The sequence below is a fragment of the Cutaneotrichosporon cavernicola genome (genome assembly GCF_030864355.1).
Source record: "Cutaneotrichosporon cavernicola HIS019 DNA, chromosome: 6".
NCBI lineage: Eukaryota > Fungi > Basidiomycota > Tremellomycetes > Trichosporonales > Trichosporonaceae > Cutaneotrichosporon > Cutaneotrichosporon cavernicola.
Genome location: NC_083398.1, coordinates 2,093,945 through 2,118,826, shown reverse-complemented (window position 1 = coordinate 2,118,826; position 24,882 = coordinate 2,093,945). Strand labels below are relative to the sequence as shown.

The 24,882-nt window shown below is 58.9% G+C and overlaps 13 protein-coding genes across 13 annotated transcripts; 8 read left to right on the top strand and 5 right to left on the bottom strand.

Annotated features, from left to right (window-relative positions):
* Positions 1 to 248: 248 nt before the first annotated feature.
* Positions 249 to 2,334, top strand: ale1 (uncharacterized protein; the record flags this gene model as incomplete). The annotated part of the gene is made up of 5 exons (XM_060603330.1): positions 249 to 314; positions 532 to 758; positions 793 to 819; positions 889 to 1,585; positions 1,627 to 2,334. 5 exons carry the CDS (start codon positions 249 to 251, stop codon positions 2,332 to 2,334), a joined length of 1,725 nt encoding a protein of 574 aa, XP_060459635.1.
* Positions 2,335 to 2,604: 270 nt separating this feature from the next.
* Positions 2,605 to 3,432, top strand: CcaverHIS019_0608280 (uncharacterized protein; the record flags this gene model as incomplete). Its single annotated transcript, XM_060603329.1, has 5 exons — positions 2,605 to 2,616; positions 2,649 to 2,693; positions 2,742 to 2,786; positions 2,958 to 3,212; positions 3,244 to 3,432. 5 exons carry the CDS (start codon positions 2,605 to 2,607, stop codon positions 3,430 to 3,432), a joined length of 546 nt encoding a protein of 181 aa, XP_060459634.1.
* Positions 3,433 to 3,778: 346 nt separating this feature from the next.
* On the top strand, positions 3,779 to 4,239 carry CcaverHIS019_0608270 (uncharacterized protein; the record flags this gene model as incomplete). Its single annotated transcript, XM_060603328.1, has 3 exons — positions 3,779 to 3,805; positions 3,845 to 3,898; positions 3,946 to 4,239. 3 exons carry the CDS (start codon positions 3,779 to 3,781, stop codon positions 4,237 to 4,239), a joined length of 375 nt encoding a protein of 124 aa, XP_060459633.1.
* Positions 4,240 to 4,531: 292 nt separating this feature from the next.
* On the top strand, positions 4,532 to 5,664 carry COQ3 (uncharacterized protein; the record flags this gene model as incomplete). Its single annotated transcript, XM_060603327.1, has 2 exons — positions 4,532 to 4,960; positions 5,035 to 5,664. The coding sequence occupies 2 exons, from the start codon at positions 4,532 to 4,534 to the stop codon at positions 5,662 to 5,664; spliced, it is 1,059 nt and encodes a 352-aa protein (XP_060459632.1).
* A 143-nt stretch (positions 5,665 to 5,807) lies between these two features.
* On the bottom strand, positions 5,808 to 7,710 carry YPK2 (uncharacterized protein; the record flags this gene model as incomplete). The annotated part of the gene is made up of 4 exons (XM_060603326.1): positions 5,808 to 6,227; positions 6,288 to 7,348; positions 7,450 to 7,632; positions 7,689 to 7,710. 4 exons carry the CDS (start codon positions 7,708 to 7,710, stop codon positions 5,808 to 5,810), a joined length of 1,686 nt encoding a protein of 561 aa, XP_060459631.1.
* Positions 7,711 to 8,569: 859 nt separating this feature from the next.
* CcaverHIS019_0608240 (uncharacterized protein) lies at positions 8,570 to 9,291 on the bottom strand (the record flags this gene model as incomplete). Its single annotated transcript, XM_060603325.1, has 2 exons — positions 8,570 to 9,041; positions 9,095 to 9,291. The coding sequence occupies 2 exons, from the start codon at positions 9,289 to 9,291 to the stop codon at positions 8,570 to 8,572; spliced, it is 669 nt and encodes a 222-aa protein (XP_060459630.1).
* A 353-nt stretch (positions 9,292 to 9,644) lies between these two features.
* TAM41 (uncharacterized protein) lies at positions 9,645 to 11,190 on the top strand (the record flags this gene model as incomplete). The annotated part of the gene is made up of 4 exons (XM_060603324.1): positions 9,645 to 9,656; positions 9,692 to 9,925; positions 10,099 to 10,287; positions 10,327 to 11,190. 4 exons carry the CDS (start codon positions 9,645 to 9,647, stop codon positions 11,188 to 11,190), a joined length of 1,299 nt encoding a protein of 432 aa, XP_060459629.1.
* A 78-nt stretch (positions 11,191 to 11,268) lies between these two features.
* On the bottom strand, positions 11,269 to 12,474 carry UBC12 (uncharacterized protein; the record flags this gene model as incomplete). The annotated part of the gene is made up of 4 exons (XM_060603323.1): positions 11,269 to 11,618; positions 11,668 to 11,763; positions 12,021 to 12,102; positions 12,466 to 12,474. The coding sequence occupies 4 exons, from the start codon at positions 12,472 to 12,474 to the stop codon at positions 11,269 to 11,271; spliced, it is 537 nt and encodes a 178-aa protein (XP_060459628.1).
* A 150-nt stretch (positions 12,475 to 12,624) lies between these two features.
* On the top strand, positions 12,625 to 13,410 carry CcaverHIS019_0608210 (uncharacterized protein; the record flags this gene model as incomplete). The annotated part of the gene is made up of 3 exons (XM_060603321.1): positions 12,625 to 12,668; positions 12,719 to 12,847; positions 13,176 to 13,410. 3 exons carry the CDS (start codon positions 12,625 to 12,627, stop codon positions 13,408 to 13,410), a joined length of 408 nt encoding a protein of 135 aa, XP_060459627.1.
* A 125-nt stretch (positions 13,411 to 13,535) lies between these two features.
* On the bottom strand, positions 13,536 to 17,481 carry CcaverHIS019_0608200 (uncharacterized protein; the record flags this gene model as incomplete). The annotated part of the gene is made up of 5 exons (XM_060603320.1): positions 13,536 to 13,549; positions 13,587 to 13,633; positions 13,690 to 13,935; positions 13,981 to 16,403; positions 16,480 to 17,481. The coding sequence occupies 5 exons, from the start codon at positions 17,479 to 17,481 to the stop codon at positions 13,536 to 13,538; spliced, it is 3,732 nt and encodes a 1,243-aa protein (XP_060459626.1).
* Positions 17,482 to 20,251: 2,770 nt separating this feature from the next.
* CcaverHIS019_0608190 (uncharacterized protein) lies at positions 20,252 to 21,028 on the top strand (the record flags this gene model as incomplete). The annotated part of the gene is made up of 1 exon (XM_060603319.1): positions 20,252 to 21,028. One exon carries the CDS (start codon positions 20,252 to 20,254, stop codon positions 21,026 to 21,028), a length of 777 nt encoding a protein of 258 aa, XP_060459625.1.
* A 370-nt stretch (positions 21,029 to 21,398) lies between these two features.
* CcaverHIS019_0608180 (uncharacterized protein) lies at positions 21,399 to 22,719 on the top strand (the record flags this gene model as incomplete). Its single annotated transcript, XM_060603318.1, has 3 exons — positions 21,399 to 21,766; positions 22,015 to 22,177; positions 22,348 to 22,719. The coding sequence occupies 3 exons, from the start codon at positions 21,399 to 21,401 to the stop codon at positions 22,717 to 22,719; spliced, it is 903 nt and encodes a 300-aa protein (XP_060459624.1).
* A 104-nt stretch (positions 22,720 to 22,823) lies between these two features.
* CcaverHIS019_0608170 (uncharacterized protein) lies at positions 22,824 to 24,680 on the bottom strand (the record flags this gene model as incomplete). Its single annotated transcript, XM_060603317.1, has 1 exon — positions 22,824 to 24,680. One exon carries the CDS (start codon positions 24,678 to 24,680, stop codon positions 22,824 to 22,826), a length of 1,857 nt encoding a protein of 618 aa, XP_060459623.1.
* Positions 24,681 to 24,882: the final 202 nt, after the last annotated feature.

Sequence of the window (24,882 nt, the reverse complement as noted above, 5' to 3'; positions counted from 1 at the left end):
GGACACCCACACCTTCTGACATTCTGACTGTGTATGCCAACTCGTACGCTACGAGACTACTTCTGACCTTCTGTCAGTGTCTAAGATGCATGGGGTATCCTAGGTAGCTCACGCTGACCCAACGACCTACGGCCCCCAATGGGCCTGTGCGGGGTGCGAACGCCGTCATAGTGCTCCGAAAAGTTCATCACTGTTGTGACGTCGAACCCTCGCTGTACTACTACACTACACTCTTTCCATCACCCACCATGTTCTGGGATCCACTCTTTGACCGCATATCAGAGCTGTCAGGCGCAGGCGCAGACCAGTGCAAGGTAAGTGCGCGCCTTTACACAAGGACTTTGAGGCGCGCGTCGCTGGGCCGCCGTACCTTTGGCGCATCACCTACTGTGGTCGATTGCAGCGTCCGCGACTCGTATGTGATCCACCCATCCACCCCCTTCAAACGCGGCCCCTCGCCACGGCGGCCCCTAGGCTCCTCGACCCACCCTCAGCTTCTCTCTACCGCTGCCTGGATCGCTCACACCCCAGCTCATCGCCGCGCTCATCATCTCCTTCCCCCTCGCTTCCATCTACGTCCGCATCCCAGCCAACCGCCCCAATGTCGCCCACTGGTTCTCGATCATCACGAGCACCATCTTCCTATGGCCTCTCCTTGGGCTTGGACAGGGGCTGCTCGAGCTGCTGTTCATGAGCGTTGTCACGTACCTCATCGTCGCCAGTGTGCGCGGGCCCAACATGCCGTGGATTGCGTTTTTGTGAGCTACTGTAAGACGAGCAAGCTGACACCAGCTTCGTCATGACCTGCATGACTATCACGTGAGTTCAGATCTCGTTCGCATTCTCTGCTCGCGATGCGCTTCCAGTCGCTCTACCCGCTGACCCCAGCCACGTCCGCCGCGCATTTGGCCACATCTCCGTCGAGCGCATTGAGATCTCTGGCTCGCAGATGGTCCTCGTGATGAAGCTCTCCACCTTTGCGTGGAACGTAAACGACGGTCGCCGCAAGATTGAGACTCTCGACGAGAGTCAGAAGGCGACACGCCTCGCCAAGCTTCCCAACCCCCTCGCGTTCTTGGGCTACTGCTTCTTCTTCCCGTCCGTGCTCGTCGGCCCGTCGTTCGAGTACGTGTCATACGAAAAGCTGCTCAACAAGACCATCTACGACGTCACCCCACCCCCCGGTACCCCCGCTGCCACAGACAAGTCCAAGCGCCGCACGCCCAAGGGCCGCCGCCGCGTCGCGGTCTTGCACTTCACCCTCGGTGTCGTGTTCCTCGCGTACTATGCGGTCATGGGCGACCGCGGGAGCTACCAGCGCGTCATCGGCCCAGACTGGCCGACCTGGAGCCTCCTCACACGCTTCGGGTTCGTGCAGTTCTGCGCGTTCTGCGTGCGGACCAAGTACTACGCCGTGTGGAGTCTGTCTGAGGGCGCGTGCATCCTCACGGGCATCGGGTTCAACGGCTATGGTCCTCGCACCGGGCGCACGCGTTGGAACAGGGTGCGCAACATCGACATTGCGGGTATTGAGGGCGCTGAGAGCTTCAAGCAGCTCTTTGACTCCTGGAACTGCCGCACCAACGTGAGTAGCTAGGTAACTGATATCGCGCAAGCTAACAACAGGTCTGGCTCCGCGACTGTGTATACAAGCGCCTGGTGAAGCCGGGAAAGAAGCCCGGCGCGGCACAGAGCATGGCGACGTTCGTCACCTCGGCATTCTGGCACGGCATCGCGCCGGGTTACTATCTTGCCTTTGTCACCGCCGGCATGGTGCAGTACGTCGGCAAGCAGTTCCGCCACCTTGTCCGCCCCTACTTCCTGGCCCCCACCGACCCCGCTGCCGCCCTCAAGTTGCCAAAGTGGCACTCGCAGCCCCTCGCCAAGAGGATGTACGACATTGTCGGCTGGTTCCTCGTCCAGATCAACCTCAACTACCTGGTCGCGCCCTTCCTCCTCCTCGAGCTCAAGCCCAGCATCATGGCCTGGCACAGGATGTACTGGTACACGCACGTGCAGATTGCACCCTTCCTCACTGTGATGAGGTTCGGCACGCGGCGTTGGCTCCGTTCGGGCCTCAAGCCGCGGGAGAAGAAGGTCCCCGAGATGCCCATCCCCGAACTCAAGCTCTCCCCTCCAACGCCGGACGAGTTCCGCCGCCCCGAGGGCGACGAGGACGGACCGGACAACGACGTCGAGTGGGTCAAATACGACCTCAACACGCATGCGCTCGAGGATGGAGAGGCTATCGATATGGACGGTGGTCTCATGGACGAAGTGCTTACCAATCTGGAGACGAGACCTAGCACGCCGCACGCAAACAAGGACGAGTAGACGATAGATGCAGCTCTTGTGTGCACAGGTGGCGGCGACGATTGGTCCTGCGATGGGGGGTTGGTGTTGCGGGGAAGGTGGTGTCCATCTCTGGGTCACTCAACTTGGCGACCACCTTCCTCCGACTTTCGTCGCCCTATTTATACTGACATCTCCCTCTTTAAACTTTGTCACTTCAACTCATACTCTCTCAACTCTTTCTCTCTTTACCTCTTCCCCCCCTCACCCTCATCACTACTCACAACTACCAACAACGTGACAGACGCCACCATGGCCGAGCAGGTGAGCTTACCAATAGCCAAAGCTGAAAACAGAACTCTGTCCCCACCACCACCACTTGTGCCGATGAGCCCAAGGAGGTTGGTCTTTCCTTCATCTCTCCTCAAAGTATTGTCATCTGACGACAGCCCAACGTCCAGCCTGCCCCGCAGGATGCTGAGAACGCTGGTCGGGTGAGCAACCAACTTCCTTTCCAACCTCTCTTCCCTTCCCCAGCCCCATTAGTATCGTGACCTTTGGCAAACTAGAACCGCCTTCCTTTTCCCTGTTACGACTCGCTCTCGTCATCCCCTTCCTCACCTCACCGGCCGTACTCGCCGTACTCGCCGTACTCGCTGACGCAGACCGACGGCGAGACGATCCCCACTGCCACCGACGTCAGTGACGCCACGGCGATCAAGGCGGTCCCAGGTAACAGCCACGGCATCAACCCGAACAACTGGCTCCCCTTCAAGGCCCTTGATCAGATCACCGCCGACCTCTTGGACAGGTTCTCCAAGAGCAAGGACTTCAAGAAGTCCAGCGCCGAGGAAACCGGCAACAGTGGCGTGATGGACCTGGACTCGGCAACCTCGGACACTTCGTTCAAGTCCCACCAGGTACGTCTTCCCGAATGCGTCACTGATGCAGATCGACGACCCTGTGGAGCGCCTTATGGTCCTCGGCCAGATCGCGTCCATCCAGCTCCTCATGCACGCCAATACCATGGCCCACCGTGTGGCAAACCCCGGTGCTGAGCCGCCCTACGAGGCCCCCGAGTTGGTGACCGTTTTCCTGTCCGCCGCCAAGGAGGCTCTGGGCATCTGCGACGAGGAGTAGAGAGCGCCCTGTGGCCCGGATGATAGTGCGGTAGGATACGGTACGTGGGCGTGACAGTCGTAGGATGGCGAAGCGTGTCTGTAGCCGTATAGCTGAATGATACATGTTGAGTGGAACACAAACAGGGAGAACTGGGCATTACAGTAACATTAGCCTGGGATGACTGATCCCCTAGTGAATCGCTCATGACACACCGTCCTCTGTCTTCCTCCCCCTATTCCCCTCCATCTTGTACTTGTAAAAACTTACATCTCTCTGTCTCTCATTCTCTTGTCCATTCAACCTTCCTGACAAAGCTCCCCACTCCAATCGTCCTCTCCACCTTCTGTGAACTACGGACCAGAACATGTCCCATAATGTCAACAAGCAAGGTGTGAGCTAGGAAGTTGACCACCTCGGAAGTTGATAGCAGAACTCTGTCGCTGCCGTCTCAGCGTTTGGCGATGTACCCAAGGAAGGCGCTCAGGTGCGTCTTGAACCCAGCCTGATGAATCTCAATATTGATGACAATAGGGCAATGTCCAGCCTGCCGATGCCCAACCTACCGGGGATGAGCCGGAGAGGGTTGGCCCTGTGAGTCCTCTTGAGAAGGTGGGTCTTCCCCTACGCGACGCTGGGCGACTATACGATCCCCCTCACACGTGGCCAGGTCGCAATGGTCGAGCGAGCATTGATTCCAATATCCACCATGTCATGAACACCATGGGAGTTCAGGAGGATGGTGACGCGTACAAGCGCCTCAAGTTGGTCGACAAGTTCCTTGGCCCTGCTAACCGCGTCATCGTTGACATGGTCGAGCCCATGTAAGGCGGCGTGTCCATACAGACCACAGCGGGAGGTGAAGTGCTTTGTTGTGGAGGATAGAGTGCTTGTACAGGAATACAAGTGATAACGGGTACGCGTAGGCAGTATGTTGTATGTAGAAACACGCGACAGAGTTTCCTTTGTACAGTAATTGTGGATGGAGACTATCCTCTGTACGAGAATGCTTCCGTCCCTGGTGTCCCGATACGAAATCAACCATCCACATCCACCTCGACCTGTGACATTTTCCAGTCTAGCCTCCACTCATTCCACTCATCTCACACCTCACACCATCATGTCGCAACGCGCCGCGCGCGTCCTGCGGGCCCTTCCCCGTTCCTCATCATCTCTCCGCAACCTTGCCATCGGATCCTACCCCTCCTTCGTCCCCGCCCTCACCCTCCCCCTCACCCGCTCCCACTCCTCCACCCCACCCTCCTCGTCGTCATTCAACACCGTCAACTCGGACGAGATCGCCCACTTCTCCCGCCTCTCTCAGCACTGGTGGGATGAATCGGGCGAATTCGCCCTTCTTCACCGCATGAACCCCGAACGTGTCGAGTACGTCCGCCAAAAAGTCGCTCTCGACCCAGCGACAGAGCAGCAGTGGACCTTTGAAGGACGCCATGGAGACCGGACCCGAGCAGAGGCAAGGGGACAAGGACGGTGGTTGCAGGGCCTGCGGGTACTCGATGTGGGATGTGGTGGTGGGTTATTAGCCGAGGTGAGTGCTACAAGTGGCTTGTGCATCTGCCGCTCGGCCTGGATGATACAGTAGGCACTTGTCGCTGACGAAAGTCACTAGCGCGCCTAGGTGGTGATGTCCTCGCGATTGATGCGAGCGCCCACAATATTGCTATTGCGCGTACGCATGCGGCTGCCGACCCTCTCCTCCCCTACGTCAACTCCAACTCGACCGCTCCAGGGCGGTTGGAATATCGCCACACGAGCGCCGAAACGCTCCGCGACGCGGGCGAGACCTTTGACGTCGTCTGTTCCATGGAAGTACTCGAGCACGTTGATGCGCCAGGCGGATTCCTCCAGTGTCTCGGCGACATGGTTCGGCCAGGTGGCCATATGGTTCTCAGCACCATCTCGCGCACGCCACTCGCACAGTTGCTTACCCTTACACTGGCCGAGGACGTGCTTCGTTTCGTCACCCCAGGTACGCATACTTATTCCAAGTTTGTTCGGCCAGAAGAGTTGCGCCGCTTCGTGTACTCTGATATGGGGGGTTTCCAGACGTGGGAAAGGCTCGATGGGGCGGGCGATATTCGCACGGACGAGGTCGGCGAGACCAGGGGAATCATCTATGATCCCCTCGGCGGGCGGTGGCGGCTCACTCCAGGCGCAGAGGGGACGTGGTACAAGCCCTTTGAGGAGCTTGTCAACTACATGTACCACGCCAAGAAGCGTGCTAGCTCGTAGAGGATAGATGCATGATCATCAGCTCCATCCATTCGTTGGCGTTGGCTAATTGACGTGCATCGGGTATACATGCGCAAGTGGTATCCATGAGCTGCTGCTTGGTTTCGTCAAACGGGTCTACTCTCTCACGTGGACGGGTTTGACTAGTACCGCCCCACTGACTCGCCAAGCGGCGACACGCTCCACGAGAATCCCTCGAACTGCTGCTGCACCGTCTGCGAAAGGTGCGAGTCGGCGACGACAGAGTCCTGTGGCACCTCGGACGTAAACTCCTCGTCAAAGTTGGACGTGTCGATGGCGCTGGCAACGGCAGGCTTGAACGGCGGCGGGATCTTCTTCTGCATCAGCTTCTTGAAGTCGATGTGGCGAGAGAAGAAAGGGTGGTCCTTGATCTCCTGCGCACCGTTGACGCCCAGTCGCCGGGACGGGTCGCGGTCGAGCAGGCGAATAAGGAGGGAGCGCGCTTCAGGCCCAACCTCCTCGGGGAAGCGTAACGGGTCGTTCAAGATCTTGCGGTACATATCGTTTGTGTTCTCGTCGTAGAACGGTGGGAGGCCCGTGAGCTGGAGTCAGAAGAGCACGGGCATACAAGGACAGACGCCAGAGAGAGCGCCGCGACTCACCATCTCATACAAGAGCACACCCAGCGTCCACCAGTCGACACACTTGGTGTAGCCGTGGCCAGAGAGTAACTCTGGCGCGAGGTACTCGGGCGTGCCGCAGAACGTGTTGGTGGTCTCACCCGTGCTCATGTTGAGCTTGCAGAGACCGAAGTCACACAGGGCAATGTGGCCTGTGTAGTCGAGCAGGATGTTCTCAGGCTTCAAGTCGCGGTACACGACGTTAAAGCCGTGGAGGTGCTCAAGTGCGAGCAACAGCTCTGCGGCATAGAAGCGTGATCGTGTCTCGTTAAACTTGCCCTCACGCTGGAGGTGGTGGAAGAGCTCACCGCCGTTGACAAACGCGAGCACGAGGTAGAGCTTCTCCTTGGACTGGAAGGAGAACTTGAGGGGCACAATGAACGGAGAGTTGACCTGTGCCAAGACGGTTCGCTCAGCGAGCGTGTGCGTCACCTCGGAGCGGCTGACAATATGCGCCTTGCGGATCGTCTTGAGGGCATAGATACGCAGAGTGTCGCGTTTGCGGACCTGCATGACCTTGCCAAACGAACCCTTGCCAATGACCTTGAGCAGCTCAAATGAGTCGATCGTGAGCGGCTGCCCGACAGTCGGCTTGAACGACACCTGAACATGGATGGCACCCGAGCCGCTCGTGAGTGGGATCCACTCGTCGTTGAGACGGTTAGTCACGAGGTCGGGTGCGAAGCGGATTGAGCCGAGGTTGAGGTCACCCGAGCTCATATCAGCGACATCGCCGTGCTTGGGCGGCGCCGAGCGGAGGTACGCGCTGATGCCTATCTCGGAGGAACGCGACACGTCGAACTGTGCCGAGTACATCCACACCGGGTTGGCGAGGTCACCTCCCAGCGCGTCCACGAGAACTTCGTTCTTGTCAAACTCGAGGACGACATATGGCAGCCACCACAACTGCTTGCGCTGCAGCGAGTCGCGAGGGTTGGCCGACTGGCGCTGGTTGGTGACGCGGGGGGAGGACGAGAGGGATTGTGAGAGGGCGGACGTCGGGTGTTGATGAAGCGCGTTCTGCACGCATTGGGGGACAGGAACTGGTATGAGCAACTGCTCTAACAGCTCGCGGGGCGAGTGGACGCGGGCGTACGAAGCGAACATGTGACGAGCGCATGCCACGCCACCCCGCCCTACTCACCACCTTGGGGCAGGCTCAGCCCCTTGCCGGCCGTAACGCGGATGCGGAGGATACCGCTGCGGGCGACAGGCTTCTGTGCCAACTCTGGCTGGGGGTTACCCGGCGTGGGTGTTGTGGAGCGCGAGTCTGGCGCCGGTGAAGGCGTGTGGCTCTTGGACGAGAGGAGCCCAGAGTCCTTGAACTCTGTGGTGTCAGCAGGTGGTGATGAGTCATCGGGGGGCGGGGGGGCGCATGCTCACTCTTCCCGATTTTCCAAGACATGGTTGGGGTGTGGGTAGGGAGTTGCTAGATGAGAGTTGTGGAAGGGAAAAGGTGACAAAGGAGTGAGGGATTGGAGGCCGAAGGCGCGTTCAGGCCTGAGGTTGAAGGACGCGATGCGAGGGATCCGGACTAGGCCGGGGGAGATGAAGGGGCGTGAGTTGGGGTGGGGATGGAGGGAGGTGGAGTAAAGTTGTAAGAGACTGTGAGGAGGGTGAGGGTGAGGAAGTGATTGGTGACAGTGAAGATGACGAAGATGATGAGTCTAAAGAGGATGAAGAGGAAGGATGATCAAGACGACGGGGAGGGCAGGAGGAAGGGGGGGATGCCGTGGCGGTGGTGAGCAAAGGGCTCCTCCTAGGCAAGGCGGGGGGTGCACCCCTGAAATATTACGCGGGGGATCAATTAAGCACAATGAATCCCGCACTGACATCACCACATCTTCCATCGCAGCCAGCAGCCAGCAGTCAGCAACCAACACTTTGCATGGTTACTTGGCTGCTTTTAATGGGGAGAAGCAGTTTGAGACCGTGCGACAAGCGGACAATGCACAGTTGTAGATTGTGAACAATGATGGAATGAAATGTGCCACGTTGATGTGGGTCTCGTGGGTCTTGTGGGTAAGCCACCAGCCACCAGGTTTGTGCATTTGTTATCGGTCCCTGTCATCTTTGGTCCTCGAATCTACAAACAAAAAAGGAACAAACCTGAATAAACTCAACCCACGTAGGTTAAACATAATCAAGAGCAAAGCGGCCGCCGTTCATCGTACACGGAATGCGGTGACTCATTGACTCACTGACTCACTGACTAACGCGTGATCCCCATCACATTGCATTACAAAACTACTCCTCGGCTGCCACTAATCCCGTCCCCATCCAGATCCCCTCCTCACCGGACTCCTGCTCCGGCTACGACGACTCCAGCGGTCGTTGGTAGGTGGTCCGTCGCGCCGATCGCGCTCGCGCTCGCGGTCGTTGCGCATCGGTGCGTCGCGGTCACGCCAGCTCCCTCTTGGAGGCGGTGGGCGGCGGTCTCGTTGTTCGCGCCCTTCCACCTTGCGCGGCTCTGGCATGTTCACAGCCACACTAATCAAGTCCCCCTTGATGAACCCGTACTCGTCCAGCGTCTGTTCCTCCACTCCTCTCCCCCCTTCCACACTTGATGTAAACTCGCGCCCGGTGAACGAAGCCATCTCGCGCGCCTTGTACAGTCCTGCCTCGGACGCGTCGACATATACGTGCTTGAACGAGTAGCGGGCCACAGGAGAACGGTATGGCGCGGGCAGAACGGCGTAGAGCTGGTGCACGAGGGACGTTGGGGTGGATGATTTCCTGTTGTCAGATCACCTGCTGTATGATATCTGGAGAAGAGAGGCAAGACATACCATCCGTACACGTGGAATTCGTCCTGCACAGGTAGGTGGTTGTCGTCAAAGTCGCGGAGCGGGGTGTGTGTGCGCGTCACGAAGATCCGGATGAGGAAGGGACACGCAGAGTCTTCGGGTGTCGTGGAACGGGTAGACGACATCGATGCGGAGCGCGACCTCGAGCGGGACAGAGAGCGGGGAGAGGAGCGCGACATTGTTGTGAATCGAGGTGTTGTTGAGGAAGGAGGAAGGATGGAGGATGGAGGAAGGAGGTGAGTTGGGAAATAATGTTGATCAAGCAACAACATTGCAGACAAGCAATAACTCCGCCACGTGACCCAGGCACGTTCCAGACCCATCTGCCAAAGTCAAAGACCGCCCTTCACCATCAGTCTCAGCCTCTCAGCCTCACAACCTCCTCTCTTTGACGGTATTGGGCGCGCGGAGCGACGAACGACGGCGGCCTGTATTCAGTCTCAGTCGCGGTCTCGGCTTATCTGTGCTCGGATTCTTCCTCCTCCGGCGCCGCTTTGGACGCTCGTCTCGATTTGGAACTGCTCGCGTGACCATGTCCCGCCCAGTGAGTCTCCCCATGGTAGAGCTGAGCTGACCCAGCTCGTCCCTCTCCTCTTCGGTGCGTCCCGGTGTAATGGGTATATCCGGCTACGGCCATTCTCGACCACCCGTGTACGCACCGATGCTGCAAGGGAAGCGGAGAAGGCCGCGCTTGCCGATGAACAGGCGCGGATTTACGCCCAGTTCCGACCTGTCGTTGACGCATTCGACGCGCCGATCGACATGGCCGTCGCGTATGGTAGTGGGGTGGTCAAGCAGGCCAACAAGACTGGGGTGAGCGGGCGCGTCAACTTGCAGCAGCGCTGCTGCATTCAACTAGTTGAATGTTACTCTGGCTACTGCTTCACATTCAACTAGTTGAATACCAGCTGCTATGGCAGACATCAAGCTCGCTCGGCATGCTTGCTTGCTCCACATGCTATCTCGCGCACTCGCGCTGACCCCAGCCACCACCCCTTACAGACTTTATCATCGCGACGCCCTCGGCCCGCGCATTCCACGCCACAAACCTTCGCCAACACCCCTCCCACTACCCCCTCTACGCGCGCCTCATCGGTCCTTCAGCACTAGCATGGATGACGGACAAGCTCGGCGCTGGGTTGTGGTATGTGACCATGGTCAAGTTTGGCGATCTCGTGAGTCTTTTCGGGTGGGGGTTGTCCACTAACAGAAAGGAAGTAAAATACGGCATCCTCTCCACGGCCACCCTAACCCGCGACCTCAAACACTGGGAGACCCTCTACGTCGCCGGACGACTCCACAAGCCCGTCCTCACATTACAGGTCGACCCATCTCTGGCAGACCCATTGGCGGCGAATAACCGCGCCGCGCTCTCGCTCGCCCTCCTTAACCTGCCCGAACAGTTCACCGAGCTCGAGTTGTGGGAGAAAGTCGCGGGGATCAGTTACTCGGGCGACCCAAGGATGAGTGTCCCCGGCGCTGAGAATCCTGACAAGGTGCGGAATATCGTGCGTGGGCCGGGCGTGCTCGGCGCTTTTAGAGGGCTGTATGCGCCGCATGTCGCTGGTGCCGGGTTGAGGTGGGCCGACCAGCAGCGGCCAGGAGAGCCAGAAGAGCCAGAAGAGGCCAAACAGGCTGGAGAGGCAGAGGGGTTGGAATGGCGCGGGGCGGGGGAACGCGCCCTCGCCCAGCCAAGTTCACCAGAACACGCTGGCTCGCTCCTGGCTGCTCTTCCTCTGCGCTTGCGGCAACGCCTAGCCGCCCACTTCCGGCCGACTGTCGCTGCAGCCCTTCTTTCGCGCCAGGTGGCTGCAGAGCGGCGCGAGATCCGCGAGCGCCGCGCCGCTGCCAAGGCCGCAAAGGGCAGCCGGGCGCTGTACGACGACGCCGAGTTCTGGCAACGCGTGGCTGCACAGGACGGCTTTGTCGAGGTTGTCAACAACGAGGTCCGCCACATCATCAAGCGGCCGGCGCTTGCGCAGAGCGTCAAAGGTCTCGTGACGGCCGGGTTCAGCAAGAGTGTAGTGTACAGCCTGGCCAAGTTCAAAAAGTGGCTGGCAGGGAGGAAGAAGAAGTAGAACCTAGACGACATCTTGTTGGATTGCTCGTGAACTACCTTATGCCCGCGCCGCGCGCCCTCACATGCAATACTATATCTACTTGATCTGGGCCTTGTCAAACGTCTCTCCGCGCACGTTGCCGCCGCGCATCGCCATCTTGACATTGTTGGCGAACGCGTCTCGGTTACGGCGCAGGTCCTCGGCCGCCTCCTTGTTGAGCGGGTCGTCGGGGTTGGGCTCGAGGAAGAGAAACTGGAGACCGATAATGACAGAGTTGAGCGACAGCACGGGCTTCCACTCTTCGCGCAAAATGTTCAGACACACGTTGCCTTCCAGGTCGAGGTTTGGGTGGTAGATCTTCTGTGTACACCGCACCTTGGGTGGCTCGTGGGGGTAGTTGGGGTTGATCTTGAACGTAAAGTTGAACAGACCCCCCTTGTAGTAGCCTGCCGTTAGGGGCGACCAAAGTTCAAACCGGCTGGGAGGCTGACTCACCCTCGTCTGGTGCGATGGAGAGCGTAAAGTCGAGCATGTTGCCGCCGGGCCCGAGCTCCATCTTGACGCCCGCTGGGAGGTCGAGCTCGTTCATGTCTGGGGTTAACTGTGCTCAGAGTGTGCCAGATGTGGGGGGACGTTGCAGACGGGACCGGAGGCCAGTGGGCGCACATGAGGAGAGCGCCAGCTGCATAGCGTAAAGTACAGCGGGTGACAACAGCGGGACTGCGACGCAAGGGGCCTGGTCCACAAGGGTGAGTGCAAGCGAAATACTGCTTGCAGCGTGTCGCAATCATCGCCCTCAGCGACACACCGCCGCCCAAGCCCCACCACGATCGCTCGGACCAACTCACCCTTCTTGACACGCAGCTCGGCCGCCGAGACTTTGGGTTTCGTCTTGTTAGCGGCCTCCTGCTCCTTCTTGAGCGACCAGATCTGTGTCCGGAATTGGGGTTGGAGTGGGGAGGGTAGGTGGGTTGGGATGGAAGCGGGGAGAGGTTGTGGGGCCGGTGGTGGGTCGGGAAGGGGTTGGGTAGGGTGAGTCAGCCGACACCGGGGTCGTGTGGCGTGGTGCAACCGGCGGACGTCCGAGAGTGGGGGAGCGTGTGTCGCGTTAATGGCAGTAGAGTCAAGCGGCGGCAAGTGGGTCGCGCGAGCAAGGTGTCGTGACACAGAGGAGTGGGTGGCGTGAGTGAGCGGTGACGGGTCAGGAATCGGGTCGGCAGGCGCGCGTAGATTCGGGGGCGGGGTTGTCGAGATCGCGTCAGCATCTACACCCACACACGACGGCGGACACACCTTGATCATGGTCTCTAATATCTAGTGATCCGAATCAATGAATGAAGAGTGATGGGCAATTGAGATGGAGAGATGGCGGATATGTGGCGGTTAGGAGGCGGCGGCAATATTTGGGTTCCGGCCTCCACCTTTGCTCCTTCCTTCCACTCATCAATCATCATGAACGGGGCAAGTACACCAGTAGAGGGACTGAGCCACGTCGTGTGAGTCTCTCATTGAGAGAGAATGGAGGGAGAGCTTGAGCTTACAGCAGCACGCTCAGGATACCCTTCCTCAACGGAGAGCATGCGGCGATCGCCAAGCGCGCACTCGACGTCGACCGCGAGGTGAATATGGAGCTTGTGGAGCGGGAGACGGCTGTCGAGGGTAGTGTGCTCGTCGTGTAAGTTGCTAGCCTACTAGCTTGCTAGTACTACTATGCGCGGTGCTGACGCTTCCTCCGGTCTGATCGACACTGGTTCGTTCCATTCGTTTGCCCTGCCTTGCTCCTCCTTTGGCCCTCCTCATCATTGCTCTCCTCTCGCGCCTCCGCCACTCTCCCTCGGGCTGTTCACCCTCACGGCCTGCACCTCTACATCCTAACCCACCTCAACTGTTCCTGGGGCTTCTCGACGTCACTCCGACCTACTTCGTCGACCGCCTCTCGCCTGCCCCACGTCTCCCAACATCCTCTACCCTCCTTGACTTGCCTTAACCATTTGCCCTCACAGCACAATCCGCGCTGCGACGATCCGCATCATTCGCCTCGCCACCAACGCCTTCCTCTCCTCTGCCGACCTCGTACTCCGCACCATGGCCGAGTTTGCGCCCGACCCCGATGCGCCCGAGGAGACGGACGCCGAGCTCGACGCTGCGGCGGCGGAGGCGAGGCGTTCCGGTGGAGGTATGAAGGGAATCGAGCTCAAGGGAGGCGTTGGGGCCGGCGGCGGTGAGGAAGTCAAGTAGGGGACTGGACGCTGTGAGCAGGAGGGGGTAGGAGGAAGCAGGAGGGGCCAGCTGGAGGGCTACAGACTTGGCAATGTGGCATTGGGCGTGCATGTGCTAGGATGATACATATAGTTACACGGGAGCTAAAATCCAATCTCTGCGCGTTAGCGATTGCTGACGTCCCCACAACTCACTTTTAAAGACCATGTCTAGACTCGCAAGAGATACAGGTTTGACGAGACTGGCGTGAGCTTAGTCGACGACATTTGTCCAGCTGCAGTCGGCCCCTCCACTCACTATCCATCTACGCCACTTCCAAACGCCTGGCGTTTGTCGTCGGCCGTGGCGAGGCCGGTGAGTGCAAATATTTTGCTGTGGTTGGGCTGCGGTGCGCGTGAGACTGGCGCCCCGACCTCGGGGGCGGTACCAAGGCCCACCTTGGGCACGCCGTCCGGATGACGCCTCTGAAGTTCCGCGGCGCGGATCGCACGCGTCGCGTCCAACCCGTTCATGATCGGCATGTTGATGTCCATGAGGATGATGCTGAGGTCAGCCACAATCAGCAACTGCGCCAGCCGTGCTACTCACTCCCACGAGTTCGGCGGCGTCCCTTCAAACAATTTGACGCCCTGTGATCCGTCGACCACTTCCTGGTACTCGCACCCGCGTTTCCGCAGGAAGGCCGTGAGCACGCGGCGGTTTATGACGTTGTCCTCGACGACCATGACGCGCGGTGGGCGGGATTTGGGCAACGCCGTCAGCTCGTCTGGTACGGTTACTGCCTTGAGCAGCGCACCGCCGTCTGCGAGCGAGATAGTGGAGCTGGGCGAAGGGGCCTCGGATAGCAGCGCCTCGTCCTTGGATGGGGGCATGTTGGGTGTGCCGGGTTGGTACGATAGGCCTCTTGGCGCAAGGTGGGGCCGGGCTGGCTTGGTCTCGTGGTCCTCATCGGAGCGACGGCGGGTCAAGCCAGGTGCTAGTCGGATGGATGGAGACACTGACGGACTCGTTGGCTTGATCTGCGGCTCAAACGAGCTAACAGTGCTCCCCTCGTAGGGTGGTCGAGAGAACATGTTTGGGCTGTCAAGCGCCATCTCCCTCATCTGGCTGGGAAGCTCGCCCAGATCACTGCCATCGCCCTGGCTTCCACTGCGGATGTAGCGCGCCGCACGCTCGAGCTCGTACAGTACCGAGTAGCGCACCATCGGCTTGCACATAACACGCACGTACTGGTCCTTGAGCAAGCCGAGCTCGTTGAGCTTGTCCCGGCTCCAGATCTTAAACGTGACCATAAGCAGTGTGGGTTTCTGCCGCACAACCTCGAGGCTATCCTGGTCAAGGCCGCCCAGTTCGTTCATGACGAGCACGTCGGCGTCGCGGTAGTCGGGGGCAATCGAGTAGCCCAGATACTCGGCGTACTGTTTCATCACCTCCTTGCTGAGCTGCAAGCCGCGATGGTTGGGGTTGTAGTTGATGAAGCCCACGCAGAGCCCTCTACCAATGTTACGGTCCGTTGGGAAGTGCGTTGGGTCATTGACTACCTCGACATCGAAAGTGAGGCGGACCTCGGTACCCTCGCCCTCGATCGACCATACCTCGACGTTGCCCTTGATAGCGTCCGAGCGCATGATGCTGTTGACGATGGCCAGACCTAAACCAGTTCCGGGATGCAGTGGGTCCTCCTGCGAGAACGGCTGGAATATTTGGTCCTTGAGGAACGCCTTCCCAATACCCTTCCCCGTGTCGATAACAGCCAGTTGCACTGTGATGTGTCCTGAGCCGGGGCTGGTGGGCAACTCGCGTAAGACCACTTGGATGTACCCTTCTTTGGTATATTTGATGGCGTTCGAGTAAATGTTCATCAGCGACCGGCGCAGGCCGCCTGTCTCGCAGATTACGTTCCATCCACCCTGACGTGGCCCGAGGTCGAGCACAGTCTCGACGTGAGCAAGTGCCTGTTGGACCTGCACGCGCTCCTCGTGCGGGAGGAGACCTTGAACGATTGGGGCGTAGAAACTCCCTGGCGAACTTTCGCTTAGCTGCATCGACTTGCCGCGCGCGCCTAGCCAGCAGCTCTCCACTGTCTGAAGAATGAGGTCGGTCAGGTTGGTCTTGGACCGCTCAATCTGAGGCTTGCTGGGCAGGTGCTTGGACCCGCCGCTGAGCTTTGTGAAATCCAAGACGTGGTTGACAGTGTCGATGAGCTGGAGACCACATGTGCGGACTGTCGACAGCAGCGCTTCCTGGTTCTGGTCGAGGTTCGAGTCGCTGAGCAACTCGGACGCGGCAAGGATGCCGTGCAGCGGTGTTCGCAGCTCATGGCTCACAGACGAGATGAGGACACTCTTCGACCGATCGGCGAGGAGCATGCGCCGGCGGAGGACTGCTGAGAGGATGATGACACCTATGCCTCTGAGGAACTGCAGCTCGTAGCCCTCGAGGAACTGCTTGCCTTTGTCGTGCGTGTAGGCGCAGATTAGGGCGAACGGCTGTTTATCTATGCCGATCACGGGCACCACCATTCCGTACTTGAGCGTCGGTGGGAAGACGTACTTGATCCATGACGGAGCAACGCCCTCGAAGATGCGCCCGTCTCTGTGGTCCGCGAGGAAGGCCGACATCCTCTCGTGTTCGATGCCTGTCAGCTGCCTCGTCTCAACCGAGTTACCGGGAGCGGTCGACAGCACAGGGAACGGAGACACAGGCCCAAAGACTCCTGCCGGCTCTACCATGTGCGCGTCGCCTTCGGCATACGGGTTGGCGTGGTAGATGGTTTGCCTTTCGCCATTGGACGTCGACATTTCGACGCGCTCGAACTGGCTAATGTCCAGGATCGTACACCCGTCGAGCTCGAGCGTTGTCGTGATGAGCTTGGCTGCTCTTCGGTACACCTGGTTCATCCGGCTGGCCGAGTCAAAGTCGCCTGACGTAATCTCCTCGTTAATCTCGAGACACTCGCGCGTAAACTTCTCCATCGACGTCTGGATCTTGTCGCGTGTTCGGAGTTGCAACTTAATGTCAGCCTCATGTAATAAATGTTGATCACGATAGCTCAGGGTCTCATTAGACCCAGCTCGCGTGACTCACTCGATCGCGCCAGAGCTCCATCTCACGCATCACGATTGCCGCAAATTCCTTCAAGATGTGCCTCGACCTCGGTGGGAAGTCGGGCCGGGGTGTGTCATCAACAAGACACAAACTGCCAACATTGTACCCATTGGATGATCGCAACGGCGCACCTGCGTAGAACCTCACGTTGGGTGGGCCGAGGACATTCGGGTTGTTGCAGAAGCGCCAATCCTTGAATGCGTCCAACACGACCAGAGGTTCGTCGTCCTCGGCGAGGATCGTGTGACCACAGAAGCTTGTGGCGCGGGATGCGTGATGAGCCTCGAATCCGGCCTTGGCTTTGAACCACGCCTGCTCGCCGTCGACCATTGTGATGAAACCAATCTTGACCTTGAACACGAGCTTGATCATGTGCACGATGCGGTCAAAGTTGACATCTGTGTTCGTGTGCATTATGTTGAAGTTGTACAGCGTCTTCAGGCGCTTGGCCTCGCGCGAAGACGGCGGCGCGGCATAGAAATGATGCTCGCGGTAGAAGACCTCTGCCTGGGCAACACTGCGCGGAAGGGCATAATCGGTAAGAGGAGGTGGGGTAGAAATCGGCACATTGCCGTCCGTGTCGGTTACAACCGCGCCGCTAAAGTAATCGTCATTGGGCTCTGCTATTGGCTCGCTCTTGCATAGTGGTGCAGTTGCCGAGGGAATCCTTGCGTGTGCCAACCCTCCTGTATGCGACGAGGACGGCAGGCCGCTGAGATCGCCCGGTGTGGTTGGGGGGCTGGCGGCGATGGTTGTGAGCCCGGGACTGTGGTGTATGGTCGTCGGGCAGTGGCTCGAGGCGCTGCGGGTGAACGTCGCAGCGACGGGGTTAGTTGGGAGTCCGGGATCGGAACTGGCCTTGAGCAGGTTAGGCGTGCTGCTGAACATGGCGGCCAAGGGATCCATGCGCTCCCGGTCGGGGCTGGGGACGTGAAGTGGTGCCAAAACGTTGGCGTTGATGTTGGATGATGCGAGACGCATCGTTGCCGCGGACAAGCTGTGATCGGGGAGCAAGAGCTTGCCTGGTCTGCCAGACGGCCGATCAAGAGAGAAATCGCGGGTGACAAGGGGAGACGGGGGGGTTAAGATGGTTGGGTCGAGGCTGCTCATGCTCCCGCTGTTCGTTGCCTGGGCAATGTGCATCGAGGACGATGCTGCCGACAAAGGCGCAGGTGCAGTTGTGGGAGATGCAAAGTCTGTAGAAGAGATGGAGCTCAAAGTTGACTCTTTAGACTCTAGCGTTCCCACGGCAGTGGCGGCCGGGTTGACTTTGGTCTTTATGCCGGAGAAAACGCTAGACATCTCAGAGTCGGCACTTTCCATTTGAGCAGGCACCGCACAGATCGCTTCTTGTGAGGCCTCATCCCTGATGGCGCTCTCAACTAAAGAATTGGCTTCTGCAACCTCGCTGCTGATGTTGGTTTGCTGGAATGCAGATCGCTGAGTGGCCCTCGGAGCTGGAATGTTTAACCGGTGGTGGTCCAAGCTCGACCCCTTCGACACGCCCAAATTCGCGGCCTCAGGGTTGCTGGAGAGCCTGTGGTCATGTCCGTTCTCCAGAGGCAGTGGCGATGCGGTGATGTAACGCGGAGGTGGTAATGCCACGGCGCTCGGAGCTGTTGAGGGCCGGGTTCTCAAGCTGGAGTGTCTAAATGTGGGTGGTTGGGGTGGATGGGGTGGGTGGATGGGGGTAACGGGGGCAGAGGAGGATGAAGGTTCAAAGTCTAGTTGTTGGTGGTGGAGTGGAGGCGGTAAGGTGGAGCTAGGCAGTGGAGCAGGTGAGGATGCCACCTTGATGGCCAGGGACTCTGATGGCGCCACGGCTTCGTTGTCGTTATGGGACGAGACGCGGTGGAACGGCACGCGTAGGGGCTTGCCCTTTAACGATGCACATGTTGGCAAGTGAACATGGTTGGAGCGTGGGTCGGCGTGTAGGTGCTGCACAAAAGCAGCGCCGCAGAGTGGGTACGGGGAGCGTCTGGATGAGCCGGCTTGGCTTTTTGCCGCGTCGCCATCGGCACCCATGGTATGTGTACGAGGGATGTAGTGTTGAGACTATGAGGCCATGGGTGTACCGTGGAGCCTGCGCGAGGCTACGCGGGGAAAGCGTTAATTTGATCGGCCGCGGGACGGAAGCGGGTTGTGCAAAGCAGGCGTAAGGTGTGAGGCGAGAAGGGTGTGGAGGCGGTGTACTGCGATGTGTGTTTGTTGGAGAGGAAGGTGTAGAGTAGATTGGGGGGGGGTTGGGTGGGTGGGTGGAGGGAGTTGGTAAGTCGATGATGGGACTGAGGGAAGGTGTGGGTGGAGCTGGGGATTTGGGCGTGTTGATGGACGGAGCACAAAGTGTTTGGCGGCGGCGGCGGCGGCGTTGAGGGGAGGTGAATAAGAGTACGGAGTGTGGAGTGATGATTGATGTGTGATGAGTAACGGCGTTAAAGTTGGGATGGAATAGAAAGGGTGAGTAGTAACAGGTGGATGATTGAGGATGATGATTTTCCAAGTGAGGATGGTTGGATTGCGGTGACCGACTTGAAAACAAAGGAGCCAAGGTTTACGAGTGATCGAGACCAAGAATATCAGAATGCGTATTAGCTTCTGTGGTCCTACAGAGCTCGCTACTATCGGCTCGTAGCCCCCGTGGTCCCGTCGCCCCGCAGCCCCGTAGCCGCGCTCAACCCCCCCACTCTGCCGCAACCCCCAACGGGCAACCCCCAAACTCAGTATCTGAACCAAACTCGAGTTGTTGAACAACTCCATGTACCTTTTGAATCCCATCCTCCATCCTCTCTTTCCTGCACATTCGTCCCTCATTCTGATCATCTGTTGCTTTGCTTGGGGGACTCCGGAGACTCCGGGACCTTTGGAATGGGCACCTAATGTTGGAAGGGAATATGGCCAGCATTCAGCATTCCTTGAATGACGTTCCAGTGTCTCAGAGAGTCTCACTCTGCTCTGCTCGTCTGCTTGCCGACTTTGCCTTGCCCACCTGGACCCCACTCTATTGTACAGTTGAACAGTCCCCAATCCATTCCTAAGCCTGGTATGAGTGGCTGATTAGTTTGTTCAACCTTGACGCGTTGGGAATTGCGTTGGGAACTGGGTTGGGAGCGGGATGATGAGGACTGGTGGGACCTGGCAAAGTGCTAAGTTTGTCACCATTCCCGTAGCCCTGAGCTACCCATGTAATATCACTGTTTTGACAAATCCCGAGTAAACTCCCAGCTCCCAGTCACGTCGTTTAAATCAGCAATCTGCATTTGACTGCATTGCCTGCACGTCCTTTAATAACAGAATAGCTATTGTTAAGGCTAAAGACACCTTGGAACGCAGACGCAGACGCAACCGCCCACATCTAACTTGCGCGTCGTTTGGAGGGGAATAGCGTAAGAAAAAAAGGCCCCAATGCATCTAGTCCCAACGGCATAGTACGTACTAGTACGTCAGTCCGCACTTTACTTTTCCCAACGGATACTGAATGATGTGATCGCCAGATGACGAGATGACCATATAACCAGGATGACTCGTCGCGGCTCCAACCTATTGGGAGATATGGATTGGATGTAGTTGATTAGCGAGACAACGCGTCATATTAAAGTGGTCGGAGGCGTGGAGGAGGAAGAAGAAGAGGTGATATTTGTTGACGGACTTGACCGACCTACCCACCCGTACTACTTGGTGGGCGAGCGGGCAAGAACGTCATTCACATCGATCACCTTGTAACACCTTGTAACAAAACAACCACTCATCCATCATGATCCGCCGCGCAGCGCTGGTAACCGGATCGACCAGCGGCATCGGGCTAGGCATAGCCAAAGCCCTCGCCGGCGCAGGCTACGACATCATGCTCAACGGTTTCGCCACTGCACCCCAAATTCAAGCACTCGTATCCGACCTCTCATCCTGTGGCATCCGAGCAGAGTATAATGCCGCCGACATGTCCAAGCCCGCCGAGATCCGCTCCCTTGTCAAAGCAACAACAGACACCTTTGAACGTATCGACGTATTAGTCAACAACGCCGGCATTCAGCACGTCGCCCGCACCGACGTCTTTCCAGAGGATAAATGGGACTCGATCCTAGCCATCAACCTAAGCGCTGCATTTCACACCACCAAAGCCGTCCTCCCACATATGGAGAAAGAGGGATGGGGGCGGGTCATCAACGTCGCCAGTGTTCATGGCCGCGTCGCATCCGAGGGAAAATGCGCTTATGTCGCTGCCAAACATGGGCTCATTGGTCTTACAAAGGTCGTCGCGCTCGAGAACGCCAATGCTGGCATTACCGCCAACGCTATTTGTCCAGGATGGGTCGAGACCCCTCTCGTATTGCAGCAGGTCGCTGCGCGGGCTGCCGCTGCGGGCATTAGTGAGGCTGAAGCAGCCGAGCGCATCGTCGGCGAGAAACAGCCCATGAAGCGATTCACGCCCCCGAGCTCGATTGGCGCTTTGGCGGTTTTCCTCTGCAGCGACGCGGCAGGCACTATCACGGGAAGTGAGCAGCTCATCGATGGTGGATGGCTTGCGCAGTAGCCCCAGCCTCGAGTCGAGGACAGGTCACCGAGGCACCGAAGACTCGCCTCCACCGCGCGTGGGTAACTCGGCCTACCCCGAGTCGCGCACGATTATCCGACAACTCGACAACTTGTTGTATCACGTATCCGATGCATACCCGATACATATACCACAGGCTAACAGACTAGCTGGCCGCGGGGCGGCCGCACTGCAGAGCCAAGTCCGACAACCTCGGACGTGGAAGTGGCCTGGTCTAGCGACCTCCACCAGCCTCCACAAACGTCAATGCCCACCTGGCAATCGGCGGATCGGCTAGAGCTTTCCGACTTGCTTACTTGTTGTCCAGCATTATCACCTCATCCATCTCTTCTTCTTCCCGCCATCAACAATGATCCGTACCCTCCCCACACTCCGTCCGCCTCTAACCCGTCTCTTCTCCGGCATCGCCCCCTCGAGATGGGGCCAGGACGCGATGCCGGAGCACCACTCTCCCGATACCCTCCGACCCAAAGCGAAAGCAGCCCTAACCCCCCCGCCACCGGCATTCAGTCGCGCCGAACTGAACGCCATTCGCTCCAGGCTTGATGACGCGCCGACGATGCCGCTGGACGAGATGCCGCCGCATACTTGCAAGTTTGACAAGCGGCCACCCAGGGATTCGGGGGTGCTTATTCCGCTGGCTAATATTGGGGGTGTCGCGCATATTATTGTCGAGTTGCGGGCGGCGGCATTGAGGGTGCATGCGAGTGAGGCTAGGTGAGTGCTGATTGAGAGCCGACGGAGCTTGCGAGGGCGGCAGGGTGGGGTGTTGGAAGGTGGGGGGAGGCCGAGGACGAGGTGGAGTGTTAGAGAGGCGGCGGATGATGGTGGATGGACCGGTAGCGAGTTGGGAGCTGGGAGGGAACAGACAATCCGATCACCATTGTGGCCACCGTCCACATCTCCTCCCACTTCACATCCAACATATCCCTCCTCTCCCATCCTCCGAATGTCGCTGACCCAAGCTTCCCGGGCGGCAAGGTCGAGGAAGGGGACGCCAACGTCGTGCAGACTGCCCTGCGCGAGACGGAAGAAGAGCTCTCGCTCCCCATGGCCAACATAGAAGTCCTGGGCGCCCTTACGCCCGAGTACTCACTCGGAAACAAGGCGCGGGTGTGGCCTATCATTGTGAGTTGCGTCGAGTCGCGTTGCGTTGTCCCCAACATGACGTTGGATGGCATCTAGTCCCCCTCTTCGTCTCCCCCAACCTCATCCCATCTCCATGTCCTTATCTCCCTTCACCTCGCAGCCCTCACGCCGCGCCCTCACGCTAACTCCGCTCGGCTCGCTAACCGCAGGGCTTCGTCCATCCCTCGGACGCAATCGACGCCGCAACCGAATCCGCAATCTCAGGCGACGCAACCGCCCGCAACCCCCTCCCCTCCATCAACCTCTCCACCCTCCACCCCGACCCCGGAGAGGTGAGCGGCCTCATCCCCCTCCCCCTCTCAGCTGTTGCCGATCCGTCGCGTCAAGCAGCCCACTACTTTCGCCTGGACGGGCGCAGGCCGTACTGGAAGATCCGGTGTGGTGACCTCATCCACCCGCCGCCAGAGGAGGACATGTCGCTCGAGGTGTGGGGTCTTACGGGGTGGTTCCTCACGCGCTTTGCGGAACAGATGGGATGGAGTGATAGGCCGCCGGTTAGTCTGCCTCCGACTGACGACTAGATGGATATTGGGTTTGCGTTCAATTGCATGTACTCTCTCTCTCTGCAATATCAAACTGCTGCATCATATCTATTATTCGTCTCAGATTACGCCCGATACACTCCCTACGAGCTCGGCTCCGGAGCAGCTGCTGTCGTCACCTCGCCCTCACCCGCCGAGTTCTTGATAGCCTCGGCGACAGCCGGTGCAAACTCCTGCTGCTCGTGCTCGCGGTGCTCCTCTGGCGGCACGCCTGCCTCGATACGCGCCTTAATCTTCGCCCAGAACGCGGCCTCCTCGTCACTAAGCTCTCCCTCTTCCTCCTCAATGTCGGACAGGAAGCGCGCGAGGTCGCGAGGCATAAGCCGACGCGGCCCGTTCTTGACACTCTGGATGCCCTCCACGATAGCCTTACCGGCAGACTCGTAGTTGTCCTTGTCGACGTCGGCTGCGTCGAACATACCTGTGCTCACAAAGAAGACAACCCGAAGCATGAAGAGCTGGATGTCGCGCGTGAGCATCTCCATGTCCCATCCCATTGGGAAGGGAGGGACGAGCGGCTCGGTGAAGAATGGGTTTGGCTGGGGGTCGTTTGACCGCGGAAGCTTTGCAAGCTTCCATCCCGCCGCTTCAGACGCCTTGGCCGCATACGCAGCGACGTTGTCGAGCAGCTTCGGGGCGTTGGAAGATGCGATCCCGTTGATGGGTGCGAGGCGGGCGCGCAGGAGCGTACTCCGCATAAGACCCAGGTAGACGTTGAGCTTAAACTCCCTCGGCGTCGATGCCGTCACGGGCAGCCCGGCGGCCTGGGTGAGGTGGCTTGCGGCGGACGAGAGCTGAGACCACGCGCGCGCGCCGAAGGGAGCCTTGTCCTGCGTGCGCGGGAGGAGCGTCATCAGCCGCGAGGCCGCGTTCATCTCCGTGTCGGCCAGTGTCGTGAGGATGTCGGCGCGCGTACTGCTGTCGTCGGAAGGCGAGTCGTCAAGTGAGGTGAGGATCCGGTTGATCGCCCCGGCTGCCTTGTCAAGAGTCATGTCGAGCCCACTACCGGGAGTCACCTGCGACTTGACCATGTCCCACATGTTGCTGTCGAGCTGGAGGAGCATCTTGGCCTCCATGAGGTCGATCTCAGCCTGGCGAGTAGGGGGGACAAACTGGCGCGCCGTCTCGAGGATGCCCCCAATCGCCTCCTGCTGACTGTCGGGTGGCATCTGTGGCGGGGAGAAATAGTTCCACAGGGTAATCCCAATGTCGGCCATGAGGAGAACTGCGTCGGCGAGCGAGTCGCCCGTCGGCGTCGAACCGGCCGGCTTGAGCCCCTCCTCTTCCGGAGCGGCAGGTGCGGCGTCAACAGCCATGTCGTCGTCTTTGTTGGCCGACTTGACATCGACATCCATCCCCTCTCCAGCCGCCTCGCTGGCCGCATCGGCATCCTTGACATCCTGGTTCGCCATGGCGAACATAAAGTTGGCGTTGACAACCGGCGAAATGAGCTTTGCGGCATTCTCGCGCAGTTCCATGGCCTGCTGCCGTGCCCTCTCGCCCTGGTACTCCTCAACCACGTCCGCGAGGGAGTGGAACGTCTCGGCGAGGTTGAAAGCCGCGTCGTTCTTGTTACTGGGGTCCTCACTCGCCTGAAGCGCACGCTTGAAGAGCATCATAGAGCCGCTCCAAACGTCCAAACTTGATGGGGGAAGGTAGAACTCGCTCGCAAGGCGGTACATTACCCGACCAAGGTTGTATGCCGCGTCGAAAGAAGATTCGTCCATTGCCAGGGCCTGTGCGTAGAGTTCGGCAGCCTTCTCGTATGAACGCTGTGCCTTCTCGCCGTCGCGGTAGCGCTCGCCGCGCTCCTCGGCCTCAACGCCGCCGTCCATGCACTCGTCAAAGGTGGTGTAGCTGGGCTCCTTGCCCTTCTTCGGGGCGCGGCTGCTCTCGCCCGAGTCACTGCGTCTCTTGCCGGGAAGTGGTCGTGGTGTCATTGTGTGAATGTGTTTGGGAGTGAGAAGTGGGGTGAGGTTGTAGACTTATGAGGATGAGGATGAGTGATGGGTGATGGGTGATGGGTGGGTGATGGGTTGAATCTCGCATCCAGATGGAATCAAAATCGAGTGCTCGAGGTGGAGGTGGAACGTGCTGGTTCCTCCTCCAATGTGTTTGTGGCCGCCACTCCTCCTCTGGCCA